The following is a 15204-nucleotide window of genomic DNA, read 5'->3' as shown; positions in this document are numbered from 1 at the left end:
GTAAGACTGGGGCAAAGGCCCCTCTGCCTGACACCCCCGTCAGGGCAGACAGTACTAAGCCGGGTGTTCCTCTTAAGTATATATTTATATATATATATATTCCCACAGAATGAGATCCGCAAACTTGCTTACATGAAACGCCGCAAGATGATAGAAGCCTTCAACCTCCTGAAGGTGAAGGAGGAAGCAGAGTTTGTCATCAAAGAAGACCGCTGGAAGCAGCTTGTGAAACTGGTGGCCCCCGACATCAGCACATCTCACCGAGAGCTCTTGCTGCGAATATGTGACGAAGAGCAGAAGGGCTTTGTGGGTGGGTAACAGCAGACTCAAGCAGTGTGGCTGGGAGATGAGGTTGCCGGGGCAGATGAGAGGGAGGGAAGGACAGCGGAAGTGGGTGGACCTTGGCAATATGGCACCCTGAGCAAGGACAAAATTTGGCGTCTCCTCCAACAGTATTCCTTATTTTCATGCCCTCCTCCCTCTTAACTTCCATTCTTCCCATGATTTCAAGTGCACTATGCCCTAGTTGCAGCAGCTCAATCGCCCATCTGACCAGGGCCTAACTTTGAGTAGGTGCCAGGAGCTCGGCCTACACTCGAATAGGACCCTGGCAGAGACACTCGAGTAGGACCCTGGCAGAGACACTCGAGTAGGACCCTGGCAGAGACACATGCCCCACTGGCATGTTCTCTCCCTCCTGGTCGATCGTTCGGGAGCTTTCTTCTGCCCGAACATCACAGTGACTGATGCCAACAGGCACCGGCACACTTAGGGATCCGCAGAGTTTGCACATCATGCGTAACAGACCTCAGCAACTCAGCATTTTGGCTAATCTACTTTATATACATATAAACACAGACGGAGCACTGCAACATGGCTCCCTCTCTCTCTAGCATCAGACAGCAAAGAGAGCAAGAACAAAGGACAACAGTCCCACTTCACGGAACACAGTAACGCAAACATCCTGTCTCCATCACTTCCCACTCTGTGGAGTCAAAACATATACCGTCATGTGATAGACAACAATCCCATGACTACAATCATGGAGCAGGAATTCTAACAGTAGGTACCTGTATAGATATAGGCATGATGATGATGACGATGCAGATCCCCTCAGCTCTGCGCCCTATGTGGAGGAACCGCCTACACCACCCTAAAACAGGCCCTGAGAGGGGGATGCGTCTTTTGAGGATGGGAAGTCAAAAAATATATCCTGAAAGCAGCCCACTGCTGCTGGACGCAGCTTTGTCAACATGGGTGAATGTGGGGAAAGGATGAGTTAAAAACTGGGCCATTTAATTCAGTATTAGCTGCAGTGAGTGGCAGATACTCTTCAGGGTTTCCAGCAGGCGTCCATCCCAACGCTAACTGGGAATGCCAAGGATTGAACCTGGAAGCTTCTCTATGCAGATGCTTCATCCCTGAGCATACCTTTTCCTCAAAGTAGCTGGAGGCAAGCAGGAGCCAAGTTGCTTCCTGAAGCCACATCTGTTTCCTTCATGCATGTGTGAGAGAGAAAGAGAGAGTAAAGGCTGGTCTGACTGTAGCACCACTGTAGAGGCAGGTACCATTTTGAGGGGAGGGAGAAGAGAGATTCTAGCCCATTCTTCTGCCTGCTCTCCTAGCCATCTACTATACTGGACCACTCAAAAATGTTATCTCCCACCTACAGTCGGAACTGAGATGGTCTGTTCTGCTGCCTTGTCTTCTTAAAAATGCTGATAACATCTTGAAATGCATTATCCACTGGCTCAACTGGTTTCATTCACTCCTTCAGGAGGTAATGAACACCTTGAGCCCAAAGATTGGTGTTTTTTTTATGTCTGCTGCGGCAATGTAGTGTTGTCGTTGTTGAATTTTTAGAGTTGTGTTTCGTTCATCTCTTCATATATTTATCTGAGTGTGCTGTAAACAACCCTGGAATCCCACAGGGTGGTTTTTAAAAAATGCAGTAATACTAATAATACCCTTAATAGGATCTTGAGCAGCTCACTGAGTGTATATTCAGCAGGGTGGATTTGATTTAAATCAAATCGATTTAAATCACAATTTAAATCACTAGTCAGTAAGACTTGATTTAAATCTTTTTTTCTTTTTTTTACAGAAAAACTCATTTTTGCTGGTATAATCTTAATATTTACAACCAGATGAAGGTTTCATTTTTGGAATAATTAATTTTCAGAGTAGTTTTTACAGTTATAACAAAAATTACTGATTTGATTATGCTATTAGAAGTACACTGACATATAATTATGAAATTATTGTGAGGTTTAATAAGTTAACTGTTTATATTTGGACAACTTTTCTGCTGTACTTTGTTGGAAGGAGAAAAACAATCATTTCCTTAATAACTAAACAATTTATTTAACCAAAACAATAACATTATAGCACATGTATCCATGTTTGTTATCTGATGTGGTTAAACGATTTTTTTAAATTAAAAAACAACAACCTTAGGCTGAGTTTTAGCACACATGAATAACTTAAAACAAATCCTTATTTCCTGATGAATAGCCTTTGGACAATAATGTAACGTAAATAGAAAACTACCTTTAGAAAGATTTTTTTCCTCCAAAAGTGTTTTATTTTAAATTTTAAAAATCCAATTTAAATAAAAACAATCAAATTTTAAAATTTATTTTTTTAAATACTGTAATTGATTTTTACCCACCCTGATATTCAGTTAATCTGCAGCTGCCTTTACTTTTCTCTTATGCACATCTGGTTAGAAGACCAGGCCAGATCCAGACTGTTACTCTTTTCCTGTAGGTTTATACGTGGGGCTTTTCTGAATTGCTGAGTATTGGCCTAAGCAGCTTCTAAATGAGTCCCTCCCTGCCTTTCTGGCATTATTTTCTGTTTATGGCAGACAAAAAATCTTTTGTGCGTCTGGCTGATCTTTTGAATATACAAGTGATCACCATGAAGCTCCACAGCCACCCCCTGGAAGTCTGGATTCCCCATGTGTACAACTCTGCTCCTAGCCTCCTCCTGCGCAAGATGGTTCAGCACAAGTGAGTCTGAATCGCTTTCCTTTCTAACAAAGTGCTTCAGGTGACCCTGAGCAAATGTTCTCACCTGCCCACGGGGCCATTTTGGATGGTGCACGTGGCTGGGCGGTAGTAGTTGTTAGGATATTTCCGTTCCACCTTAAAAGGGAGCAGAATGTTTGTGTCACAGCCTGCGTATTTCCTGTTCACAGGATGTTTCTGTTTTGATAGAGCTGTTGTTTCTCTCTCTCTCTCTCTGCCTGAGCAGACCGAAGCAGGCAGTCATGTTTTTCCTTTGTTCTGAGCAACGCTGAATAAACTTCTAAATAATACTCTCCTGAGTGCATCTTTCGCTGTGCATTATCTGCTGATAGAGCGTGCATCAGTTCTGGAATGTGGCAAGCTATTTTCTGGAGCTCGTGTCGCTAATTGCTGATACTGTATCTACGGGAGATCGATGGACGTCCGGAGTCGACGTGGAGGCAATGATGGCCTTTGTCTCCCAGGCAGTATCCCAACAGTAGTTTGGGTTTTTTGGGGGAAATTATTTGAAATGAACAAGTTTGGTTGGTAATTAACCTGGCAAACATCTCCCGCAGGGTATTTGTTTGGATGTATGATGTCATCATACTCATCAATGCCGTCTTCATTGCACTGGATGAGGAGAACCCCCTCATTTCCTACGCAGAGTGGGTGTTCCTCAGTCTGTATATCGTCGAGATTCTTCTGAAATTGTACACCTACGAACCCAGAACCTTTTTTGCAAGGAACCAGTTCTGGAACTGGTAAGTAAATTCTTTAATTTTTGTCCTTCCGCGTTATGAAGAAGCCAGTAGTTTCTCATTCTCCTATATTGACTGGCTCTCCAGGATTTCCAGACATTTCCAGCTTTACTTGGAGATGCCAGGAATGGAACCTTTGACCTTCTGCAAGCAAATCATGTGCTCTACCACTGAGCTATGGTCCTGTCTATTAATATAGGCTTGCCAGGAAAAACTCTGACTCTACACCATATGTTTAAAGCACTCTCACGCCACTTTAAGAGTCCTGGCTTCTCCCAAAGAATCCTGTAGGGTCTTAGAAGTGCTGAGAGTTGTTAGGGGACCCCTCACAGAACTACAATTTCCAGCAGCCAAACTACAGTTCCCATGATTCTTTGAGGGAAGCCATGACTGGTATCCCACAGTGCACATAGCTGAACTCTGGAATTTGCTCTTACAAGAAGTAGCAATGGCTACTTGGATGATTTCTTCTTCTTCTTCTTCTTCTTAACAACAACAACAACAACAATAATAAATTAATTATTTATACCCTGCCCATCTGGCTGGGTTTCCCCAGCCACTCTGGGCAGCTCCCAGCAGAATATTATTACTACTACTAATAATAATAAAGCGATAAAACATCAAACATTAAAAACTTCCCTAAACAGGGCTGCCTCAGATGTCTTCTAAAAGTCTTTTAGTTGTTCTCTTTGACATCCGGTGGGAGGGCGTTCCACAGGGAAGGTGCCACTACTGAGAAGGCCCTCTGCCTGGTTCCCTGTAACCTCACTTCTTGCAGTGAGAGAACTGCCAGAAGGCCCTTGGAGCTGGACCTCTGAGGTCCAGATGAGACACATTCAGGGACAGAATAAGGCTGTGTCCTGCCTCCACTACCAGAGAGATCGTATGCTTCTGAATGCCAGGTGCTGGAGATTGCAGATGGAGAAAGTGCTCAGCTCCTTCCTGCAGGATCTGGTTGGCCACTGTGAGAACAGAACACTTGACAAGATGGGCCTTTGGCTGGACCTCACAGGACTCTGAGCTTCTCACAGGTGACATGATTGTCATGAGAGATTAGACCAGCCTCTTCACCAAGCTGGAGCTCTCCAGATGTTTGGTACTGCAGTACTGGTTGGGGCTGATGCGCTGTCATCTGGAGGGTGCACTAGGTTGGCGAAGGCTGGTGGAGATTGTAATAGGCATATGACTTAAAGTCACACTACAGTGGTACCTCAGGTTAAGAACTTAACCTGAAACTGTTCTTAACCTGAGGTACCACTTTAGCTAATGGGGCCTCCTGCTGCTACCGCACCACCGCCCGATTTCCGTTCTCATCCTGAAGCAAAGTTCTTCACCCGAGGTACTATTTCTGGGTTAGCGGAGTCTGTAACCTGAAGCGTCTGTAACCCGAGGTACCACTGTAGTCCAATCGTAGTTGTGGGTACCTGAAATGCCAGTCAAGCCCAGAGGGTCCCCGGATGACTCCATCCACCACTCTTGGGTCATGCTTTGTGGGATGTGGTTTGTGTGGACATCATGGCGGAGCAGTTGGGTAGTGTATGATAGTTGGGAGAAGCACATCAGGAGTTATTCACACTAACAGAATAATAACAAGTGGCTGGGGAAACACATTTGATTTCTTTGTGGAAAGGCCCTACACATCTTTTGAAATTTGATGGGAAATTGGAATTAATTTTGTAAACCAGCTAGGTGGTGTTGCAAGCCTCCGTTCTTCTCACAGCACTCCAGAGCAATAGGAAGCTATATACGTCTGTAACCCGAAGTACCACTGTAATTAAACAAGTGTCTTTTCCCATCCTTTCTAGGTTTGATACTTCTATCATTCTTGCGGCCTTGATTGCAACTGTACTAAACACTACCCTTAAATCAGGTAAGTCTGTGTGTTTCTCCTGTGCAAAGGTATGCAGCAGGTGAGATGAAAACACTTCTCCATTTCCCATATAGTTTCATGTCTCTTGTGACCATTGGTGCATCAAAGAATAGATAAGGCAAAACTTGAGGGCCCTTTGTGAAACTTCCATGGACTTGAGCTGGGTTGTAATGCTGGCTCGTGGTAATGTTAAACCATGGATTACCCTGGTAGAAACAAGCCTAGTCTCCCTCCATGCTCACAAACTCATTCTTCTCCAGTGCAGCTGCAAGGAGGAGATGCAGAGCTTCTGCTTCCATTTGATATGGGCTGCAGTTTTGCATCAACCACAGTGGTGTGGAGATATTCCTAACCATGGTTTGTTAAAACAAGCTAGCATGACAAAACACAGCTGGAAGAGAAAGTTCCCAAACTTGAGGACAGAGTAAATGAGCCTTAAGTTCACTGAAGCTCGTTGTTCTCAAGATAAGCCCAGCTTTCCCCCATCAGAATGACCTATGGCTTATGGTGTCCAAGCATTAGGATAATGTTAGTTTTCTTGTGTGCTTTTCCCCATCCCCTCTTCTTTTTTCCCAGTGACCATATACAACAGCCAGCAAGTATTGGACATTGTTTTTATCCTGAGAGTTCTTCGGCTCATAAGAATCATAGACAGTATACAACGGTAAAATAACCAGGTTTTATTTACAAGCACTGCTGTAAGAGCTATAAAATCATGTTTTCTAGTGAGTTAAGTTGTTGGGTATTAGTTTGCAGAGTATGCAGACTGTGGTTTGTGAATCTGCTTAGACAATAGACTTCACCTGTTGCAACCATACACAGGCTGCATCTACACAGATTAAAAAATAATGCTTTTTTAATATTAAAAAAGTTTTAAAATATATATGGAATTTGCCATTAGCTCAGCAGCGTCATCTAGTGTCTCATTTGTATAATACACTTAAAACACACTTAAAATGTTATATCTGCAGCTGTATAGCTGAGTCCACAGATAAGTAGGTGCTTGTAAAGTAAAAAACAACAACAATGTGCTAACAAGTATATAACTTGGATAGAAAAATTTCTAGTTCCAAGCTAGCTAACTAATCTAGGGAAGACAAAGGCAGCCTTTTTCCTTTGTTCTCAATGGATAGATTGAATGTGACAACTCATATTTAGATCCCAAGGGGGGGGGGAGTTGTAAACAGGATGCATGTGAAGATGCATCAGTCTAAACTTTAAAGGATAGGGAGATCAGCACAGAGGCCAAAGGTACAAAGACAGTCTCATAATCTGGAGCTCCCTGGCTCTGTTTTATCCTTATGCAGACCCCTTTCTGCAATGCCTCCTTTTTTGGTATTTCATAGAATCATAGAATTGGAAAAGACCACAAGGGCCATCGAGTCCAACCCCCTGCCAAGCAGGAAACACCATCAGAGCACTCCTGACATATGGTTGTCAAGCCTCTGCTTAAAGACCTCCAAAGAAGGAGACTCCACCACACTCCTTGGCAGCAAATTCCACTGTCGAACAGCTCTTACTGTCAGGAAGTTCTTCCTAATGTTTAGGTGGAATCTTCTTTCTTGTAGTTTGGATCCATTGCTCCGTGTCCGCTTCTCTGGAGCAGCAGAAAACAACCTTTCTCCCTCCTCTATGTGACATCCTTTTATATATTTGAACATGGCTATCATATCACCCCTTAACCTCCTCTTCTCCAGGCTAAACATGCCCAGCTCCCTTAGCCGTTCCTCATAAGGCATCGTTTCCAGGCCTTTGACCATTTTGGTTGCCCTCCTCTGGACACGTTCCAGTTTGTCAGTGTCCTTCTTGAACTGTGGTGCCCAGAACTGGACACAGTACTCCAGGTGAGGTCTGACCAGAGCAGAATACAGTGGCACTATTACTTCCCTTGATCTAGATGCTATACTCCTATTGATGCAGCCCAGAATTGCATTGGCTTTTTTAGCTGCCGCGTCACACTGTTGGCTCATGTCAAGTTTGTGGTCAACCAAGACTCCTAGATCCTTTTCACATGTACTGCTCTCAAGCCAGGTGTCACCCACCTTGTATTTGTGCCTCTCATTTTTTTTGCCCAAGTGCAATACTTTACATTTCTCCCTGTTAAAATTCATCTTGTTTGTTTTGGCCCAGTTCTCTAATCTGTCATGGTCATTTTGAAGTGTGATCCTGTCCTCTGGAGTGTTAGCCACCCCTCCCAGTTTGGTGTCATCTGCAAATTTGATCAGGATGCCCTTGAGTCCATCATCCAAGTCGTTGATAAAGATGTTGAATAAGACGGGGCCCAAGACAGAACCCTGTGGCACCCCACTAGTCACTCTTCTCCAGGATGAAGAGGAATTTACCAGTGACACCTAAAAGGCCCATCCCATCCAAACTCAGTTTTCATACACTGTTTTCTTCTAGGTTCCGGGTAATCATGACTACGCTAATAAACATTGTACCTACCATGCTGACCTTTGGTGGACTGGCTCTGGTGAGCTTCAACTTCACTTTTTTTTTAATTCCTGCTCGTTTTCCTAAATCTGTAGGGGCTTTGGGCTAGTTTGCACAAAAGACAGGATTCAACCCAGTTGCTGTGTGTGTGTGTGTGTGTATGGAATGAGGTACGTTTGTGCAGTGGGACTGTCCTCCCCACTTCCCAAACTCAAAGCATGTACAGCCTCAGTCATATCTAGAAATCACTCCCAACAGCATTATACATTTGTAGATGATTCCTAGGAGCAGGATGATTTTCCAAGTAAAAAAGGTAAAGGGACCCCTGACCATTAGGTCCAGTCGTGGCCAACTCTGGGGTTGCGGCGCTCATCTCGCTTTATTGGCCGAGGGAGCCGGCGTACAGCTTCCGGGTCATGTGGCCAGCATGACTAAACCGCTTCTGGCAAACCAGAGCAGCGCATGGAAACGCCGTTTACCTTCCCGCCGGAGCGGTACCTATTTATCTACTTGCACTTTGAAGTGCTTTCGAACTGCTAGGTTGGCAGGAGCAGGGACTGAGCAACGGGAGCTCACCCCCTCGCGGGGATTCGAACCGCCGACCTTCTGATCGGCAAGTCCTAGAGAAGTGTCCAAACAACCTGGTCTGATCGGTATATATACTAATTCCTGGCCCACTTATGGCACGTTTAACGGGAGACTTTCAGACAGGGCTGGCCCACCCATGAGACAAGGTGAGGTGACCACCTCAGGAGACCAGATCCACTGGGGCAACATTGACAGCCCCCAGCTCACTGTGCTGCCTCTGCTGCGGCCTCTTGGCAAATAAGAGGCGCTACAGGTCCCGTTTCTAGGGAGGAAATGGCAGGGGCTTCTGGGTTTTGCATCCACCAAGCATGATTGAATGGGCCGCTTCCCCACCCCCCTCCACCGGCCTGACAGCCTTTGATTCCAGCTTCAACCATGTGGTGACGTTGATTTGATTTCCCTTCCCTTGTCCCCAATGTAAATCTTCACTCCCCCTGTGTGTGTTCACTGACAAGAAGATACCCACATTTCCCCCATTAGGTGGTGTATTATGTGTTTTCCATCATCGGAATGGAAATCTTCCACGGGAAGGTCCAGTTCTTCGCTGGAAACAGCACCGTGCAACATGCCCTCTACTGCGGAAACCCCGCTCTGAAAGACACCACCTTTGCTCGGGCCAAATATTGCAAGAATAACTTCAATGACATTGCGTCGTCTTTCGTCGTCCTAATGGAATTAACTGTCGTCAACCAATGGCATGATATCCTTCGTAAAGCAGCATGGTTTTTTTAAAAAAACGCTTTGGAAGGGAGTAAAAAGCCACCAAGGACTCCCTATCCTTTGGCAAAGCTGCACACTATAACAATAACAATTATTATTATTATTATTATATTATTTCTACCCTGCCTATCTGGCTGGGTTTCCCCAGCCACTCTGAGCGGCTTCCAACAAAAGGTTAAAAATACATTAAAACATCAGTCTTTAAAAACTTCCCTAAACAGGGCTGCCTCCAGATGTCTTGTAAATGTCAGATAGTTGTTTATTTCTTTGACATCTGATGGGAGGGCATTCCACAGATCTCTGTGTGCCATGAGCAGAACAGGCCAGCCCTACTGTTGGGTAAAAGTGACCTGTCCCTAGTGTTGAAACTGGAGCCAATTGCTAGTCCAGGTGGCTCAGGTATGCAGACTAGGAATGGGGTGGGGGACAACATCCTGTCCTCCTTGGGCAGTGAAACGTTTTGGGCTAGCCCTGATTACAGAGAGTCATTTCCAGAACAAATGCATATATGCAAAAGTCGGTGCTAAATCTCCTTGAAAGCAATAGGAGTAAAAATATTCTATAATAGTGTTGTTATTTCTTTAAGGTTTGTAGTCAGTGCTGTGCAAGAGGCTTTCCCTAATGCCCTAGGACTTCTCCTTCCATTCACACTCCAAATATGATCCAGTGGATCCCCATCAGACCTCTGGAGCTGACTTTGGGGGCTGTAGAGGAGAGGAAGTGCAGGGAAGAGCTGTACTGTACCAGCAGAAGCCCCACGTCCCAAGTTCAACAGCAGCAATTGGATACAACCCTAAATGTTAATTACCATTTGGGAAGGTTCAGTAATCAATGGCAAACTTCTAACAATTATTTCTGCAGCTTTTCTTATGTCACGGACATAATGATCATAGTACTTGCACCTGGTCAGGCTACACACATCTTTGGGTAATCAGAAGTTTACTTTCTAGGACGCAATTTTTGTTTCTCTGTCCAAAAAATGTCAGCTAGATACATGTATGCATAGGTTTCCAAATGCCTTCTGCCCGCCCCTTTTTTTTGCAAGGAGAGGAGCTATTCTGTTTCTATGAAGCTGCTTTTGAAATTGTGAGGCAGGCCTTCTGCAGAAGCCTACAATATAGCATAGAGGAATGCTTTTGCAGAAAGATTTCTGAAAGGGGGGAGAATAATGAGAGGCACTGGTGTAAACGGACACAGGGGGCACTTTAGATCCATGCCATCAGTGAATGTTGCTAGAGAATGCAGTTAAAGGTAAAGGGACCCCTGACCATTAGGTCCAGTCGTGACAGACTCTGGGGTTGCGGCGCTCATCTCGCTTTACTGGCCAAGGGAGCTAGCGTACAGCTTCCGGGTCATGTGGCCAGCATGACTAAGCCGCTTCTGGCGAACCAGAGCAGCGCACGGAAACACTGTAAACCTTCCCGCCGGAGCGGTACCTATTTATCTACTTGCACTTTGATGTGCTTTCAAACTGCTAGGTTGGCAGGAGCAGGGACTGAGCAACGGGAGCTCACCCCGTCGCAGGGATTCAAACCGCTGACCTTCCAATTGGCAAGCCCTAGGCTCAGTGGTTTAGACCAGAGCGCCACCTGTGTCCCTTGAGAATGCAGTTAGCCAAGTCCAAATGGCTAAAAGCTTGGGGGATGGGGTGAATTATGGAATTTGCTCCCATGAGAGAGGTAGAGACGGCCACTGACTTGGATAGCTTTAAAAGAGGAATAGGCAAAAGCTGTGTTCTACCTCCACAGCTGGAGGCAGTATACCCCCTGAATACTCGCTGCTGGGGAAAAGAATTCAGGTCCTGCTTCCAGGCTTCCCATAGTCATCTGACTGGGCCACTCTGAGAACAGGACACTGGGGAAGAATGGCTATTGGTCTGGTCCAGCAGGCTCTTCCTACATTCCTAACTGGAGCCTAACTTGGCAGATGGGCGAAGTTAGTAAGCATGCATATGGCAAACTTCCTTTTATAGTCCTTAACTTTCTACTCCTTGCCAGTGGATTTGCCCTGGTGACTCACGAGGCAGCAAAGCTATACTTCATCACCTTTCATATTGTCGTGGTCATTATGATCATTAAGTAAGTCCAGTGGGTTACTGCACCTCCTTCCTTGGGATAGAAGTGGGGGCATTGGGTTGTATTCCACCCGAGTAGGACCAGTGAAGCAAATGAACATCAGTTAGTCCTAGCAAGAGTAGAACCACTGATGCTAATGGACATGACAAGCGTGATATGAGACTCATTCTGCTTATATTTAATGTTCCAAATGTGTGTGAGCTTGCTTGCAAGCAGAGTAACATTGATGCTCTGAAAATCCAGTGGGATTAAGGTACAGCATAAACATCTGTCCTGTTCTGTTCTAGGTGAAGAAACTGGGTTTGTGTGTACATAGTGATGGGCTGCTTTGGGGGAAAAGTGGGGTATGAATTTAATAAATAAAATAATTAAAATAGAAAGTCTATGGTGTGTTGATCACACGCTTCAGTGCCAACTGCCACATGGATGCATGCGGTAGAGGGGGGAAAGGATTGTTTTTTGAGGTGCATTATTTCCATGTGTCAACTTTTGATTTTTAGCATCTTTATAGCATTTATTCTGGAAGCTTTCTTTGTGGAGTATTCCCTTGAAAAGAGCGAAGTGGAAACTGCCATCGAGAAGAAAATCCAAGAACTTGGTGTGGGCATTCAGGAGTAAGTTAACCAAGGACAGAATAACATCTCCCTTCCGGTCCCATGTACATGGCCCAATGAATGATAGTCGAGTGATGCTTGATTTGTATGGACTTGAGCAGCTGCCACCTGCGAAAACTGATGCTTTACAGTGGTGCCTCGCAAGACGAAATTAATTCGTTCCGCAAGTCTCTTCGTCTTGCGAGTTTTTCGTCTTGCGATGCACGGTTTTCCATAGGAATGCATTGAAAATCAATTAATGCGTTCCTATGGAAACCGCCTTCCCCCGACCTCTTCTGGCGGGCGGCATTTTAAAATCGCCCGGGACAGCGACTTCTCCGCTGTCCGGGCGATTTAAAAGCCCCTGGGAAGGCAAGCAGGGGGGACAAAGACTTTTGCCCCCCGCCTGCCTTCAGAAGAGGTCCAGGACAGGCTTCGCGGCCCCGCCGCCCGGCTTCGGGACATCGTTCCGATGCCAGGCGGCGGGGGGAGGCTTTCCCGCCCCGCCGCCCGGCTTCGGGACCATGCCCCGAAGCCGGGCGGCGGGGGGAGGCGTTCCTGCCCCGCCGCCCGGCATCGGGACGATGCCCCGAAGCCGGGCGTCGGGGGGAGACTTTCCCGCCCCACCGCTCGGCTTCGGGACATCGTTCCGATGCCGGGCGGCGGGGGGAGGCGTTCCCGCCTCGCCGCCCGGCATCGGGGCATCCTTCCGAAGCCCGGCGGCGTGAGGAGGTGTCCCCGCCCCGCCGCCAGGCTTCGGAGGAGGTCCGAGGACAGCGGGGAAGACGAGCTGCGCTTCCCCACTGTCCCGGAGATTTCCCTATGGGCTGTCGTCTTGCGAAGCAAGCCCATAGGGAAATTCGTCTTGCGAAGCGCCTCCAAAACGGAAAACCCTTTCGTCTAGCGGGTTTTCCGTCTTGCGAGGCGTTCGTCTTGCGGGGCACCACTGTAGTTATAACTTTTGTGGCCATTTGGCTGAATGTATTTACAATGGATCCACTTTCCCTTCTGTGGTGGTCCAGATGTTGGACTACAACTCCCATTGACCTTGCTGGCAGAGGCTGGTGGGAGTAGTAGTCCAACCAAGTCTAGAAGGCTCCCTTAGATGTCTGCTCATGAACTGCAATTCTTAATAACTTTTGCTTCTCACTGCTGTCATTGTTTGGTCGGGTAAACTGATTCTTTAGTTTTAAGAATTGGCACAACCTGTCAGCTTATTATATAGAGAGAGAATGAATGAATGAGTAGGGTAGGAGAGCAGAGCTTAAAAATGCCGATATATTTCACATCTGGCAACCCTTTGGTTTTGTGCTTAGTTTGTTTCTACTACATTATGAAGTCTCTATTTTAAAAAATGAAACAAAAGAGGTGCAGGGCACCTGGCTGCTGTAGACCGCAGATCTATTTTAAACATTTACCTGAGAATAAGCCCCACTGAATTCATTAGGACTTTATTGTGCTTAGCCCTGCTGAGGATTGCAGCCTTGTCCTTTTTTTTCAAGAAGAAAATTGCATTTCCAGTAAAAAGCTATGCACTTAACAGGAAAGGCATGATCTGCAGCCCTGTAGGGAATGTATTGAGAAGGCAGGTGCTTATAGTTTTTGTGGTGTGTTTTTTTTAAAGGGATGAACTACTAGAAGGTCAACTGATAGACAACATGGAAACCAGTGAAAATGACCTTGGAGGTGAAGAGGGAGCAGCAACGAAGAAGAAACCGAAAGGACTGATGTTTAAAGTTGCTTCCAAAAGTGAGTGTGTTGTCAGACTTTTTAAAGGGTTGCTGCTGAATGTTTAGCATGGAACTTGAGTGAATGCCGCGGCAAGACTCCTTATGGGGTCCTCGCCCGCGGGATCACATTCACCCGGTGCTATATCAGCTGCACCGGCTCCTGGTGGAGTACAGGATCAGGTTTAAGGTGCTGGTTTTAACCTTTAAAGCCCTATGCGGCCTAGGGCCCACGTACCTTTGGGACCACCTCTCCTGGTATGTCCCACGGAGGACTTTACAGTCTTCAAACAAAAACATATTGGAGGTCCCGGGCCACAGAGAGGTTAGGCTGGCCTCAACCCAGAGCCAGGGCTTTTTTGGCTGTGGCCCCGATCTGGTGGAACGCTCTGTCACAAGAGACTAGGGCCCTATGGGACTTGACATCTTTTCGCAGGGCCTGCAAGACAGAGCTATTTCACCAGGCCTTTGGCCAAGGCACAGTCTGACCCCCTCCTTTGGTAATCCTCACAGAACTCTAGCCCAATGGTTGCCATTAATTTGATTTTGAATTGATTTTAAAATGCTGTGTTACTTTTATTGTTTCTTATTGTTTTACTTTTATTATCTGAGCCCGGCTTTGGCTGGGGAGGGCGGGATATAAATAAATTATTATTATTATTATTATTATTATTATTATTATTATTATTATTATTATTATTATTATTTTCCAAGACATGAGTGTGTTAACACGTTGATAAAACTGAAGTCCTACTGACCCAAGGGTCAGACTAGGCTGCTGAGAGAAGTCAAAGTGGTATCCATTTTACATGATGTAAATTGTCATGTGCATTTGTACTGTGGTGCTCAAGGAAGCTTTGAGATTCTCTATCACTGGAAATTAACATTGTTCAGCTTTTTGTCCCCAGGATACAGGACTGTTGATGCTTTACTTCAACGCATGTTTGAAGCAGAGATACCTCCGGAAGAAGAAGGCCCTTCACTGGAGCAGATCTTAAACCTTTCACCGGATGACATTTACCTGAAGAACCCTACCTTCAACAGTGCGGTATAACTGGAAGCTACTTTTCAGGTGGCTCACTAGCTGCCACAGGCTTATCTACCACATGCAGATAAGAGGTACTGGTGCTCTGCTCTCTAATCCCTTCCTCCAATGAATAGAGCATCCCACAGTGCTATTTTTTTAAAGTGTATAAAATCATGAAAATTGCAGTATTTTTTATAAAGGGAAAAAAAGCACATTGAATGTGTCTAAAATACTTGACTCTCTCCAAAGATACTTAGCATGCTATCTAAATACATAGTACTAAAACCTGTATAAAATGTCTAATATTTACCTCTGTAACCTGTTTTGATACAGTAATGCTTTTCCTTGGGTGCATTATCAACCAATGTGGGGTAATCCAATAAAAGGTTATAAAGAGAA

The 15204-nt window shown here is 45.5% G+C and overlaps 1 protein-coding gene across 2 annotated transcripts in view; it reads left to right on the top strand.

Moving 5' to 3' along the window:
- LOC309337791 (two pore channel protein 2-like) overlaps window positions 1–15204 on the top strand; it is a 38054-nt gene extending 22850 nt beyond the window's left edge. For both annotated transcript variants that reach the window (XM_081854645.1, XM_081854644.1), the window contains exons 9-19: window positions 109–310; window positions 2870–3014; window positions 3590–3775; window positions 5578–5642; window positions 6219–6306; window positions 8046–8115; window positions 9144–9363; window positions 11371–11461; window positions 11959–12072; window positions 13676–13800; window positions 14687–15204. In XM_081854645.1, coding sequence (XP_081710771.1) covers window positions 109–310; window positions 2870–3014; window positions 3590–3775; window positions 5578–5642; window positions 6219–6306; window positions 8046–8115; window positions 9144–9363; window positions 11371–11461; window positions 11959–12072; window positions 13676–13800; window positions 14687–14832 — 1452 coding nt within the window. In that variant the 3' untranslated portion in view covers window positions 14833–15204. The remainder of the gene's footprint in view (window positions 1–108; window positions 311–2869; window positions 3015–3589; window positions 3776–5577; window positions 5643–6218; window positions 6307–8045; window positions 8116–9143; window positions 9364–11370; window positions 11462–11958; window positions 12073–13675; window positions 13801–14686) is intronic.

Source organism: Podarcis erhardii (assembly GCF_964252035.2).
Source record: "Podarcis erhardii genome assembly, chromosome: 3".
In the NCBI taxonomy this organism is placed as follows: Eukaryota; Metazoa; Chordata; class Lepidosauria; order Squamata; family Lacertidae; genus Podarcis; species Podarcis erhardii.
The sequence above is the reverse complement of the archived record's forward strand: the minus strand, read 5'-3'. Positions and strand labels throughout refer to the sequence as shown.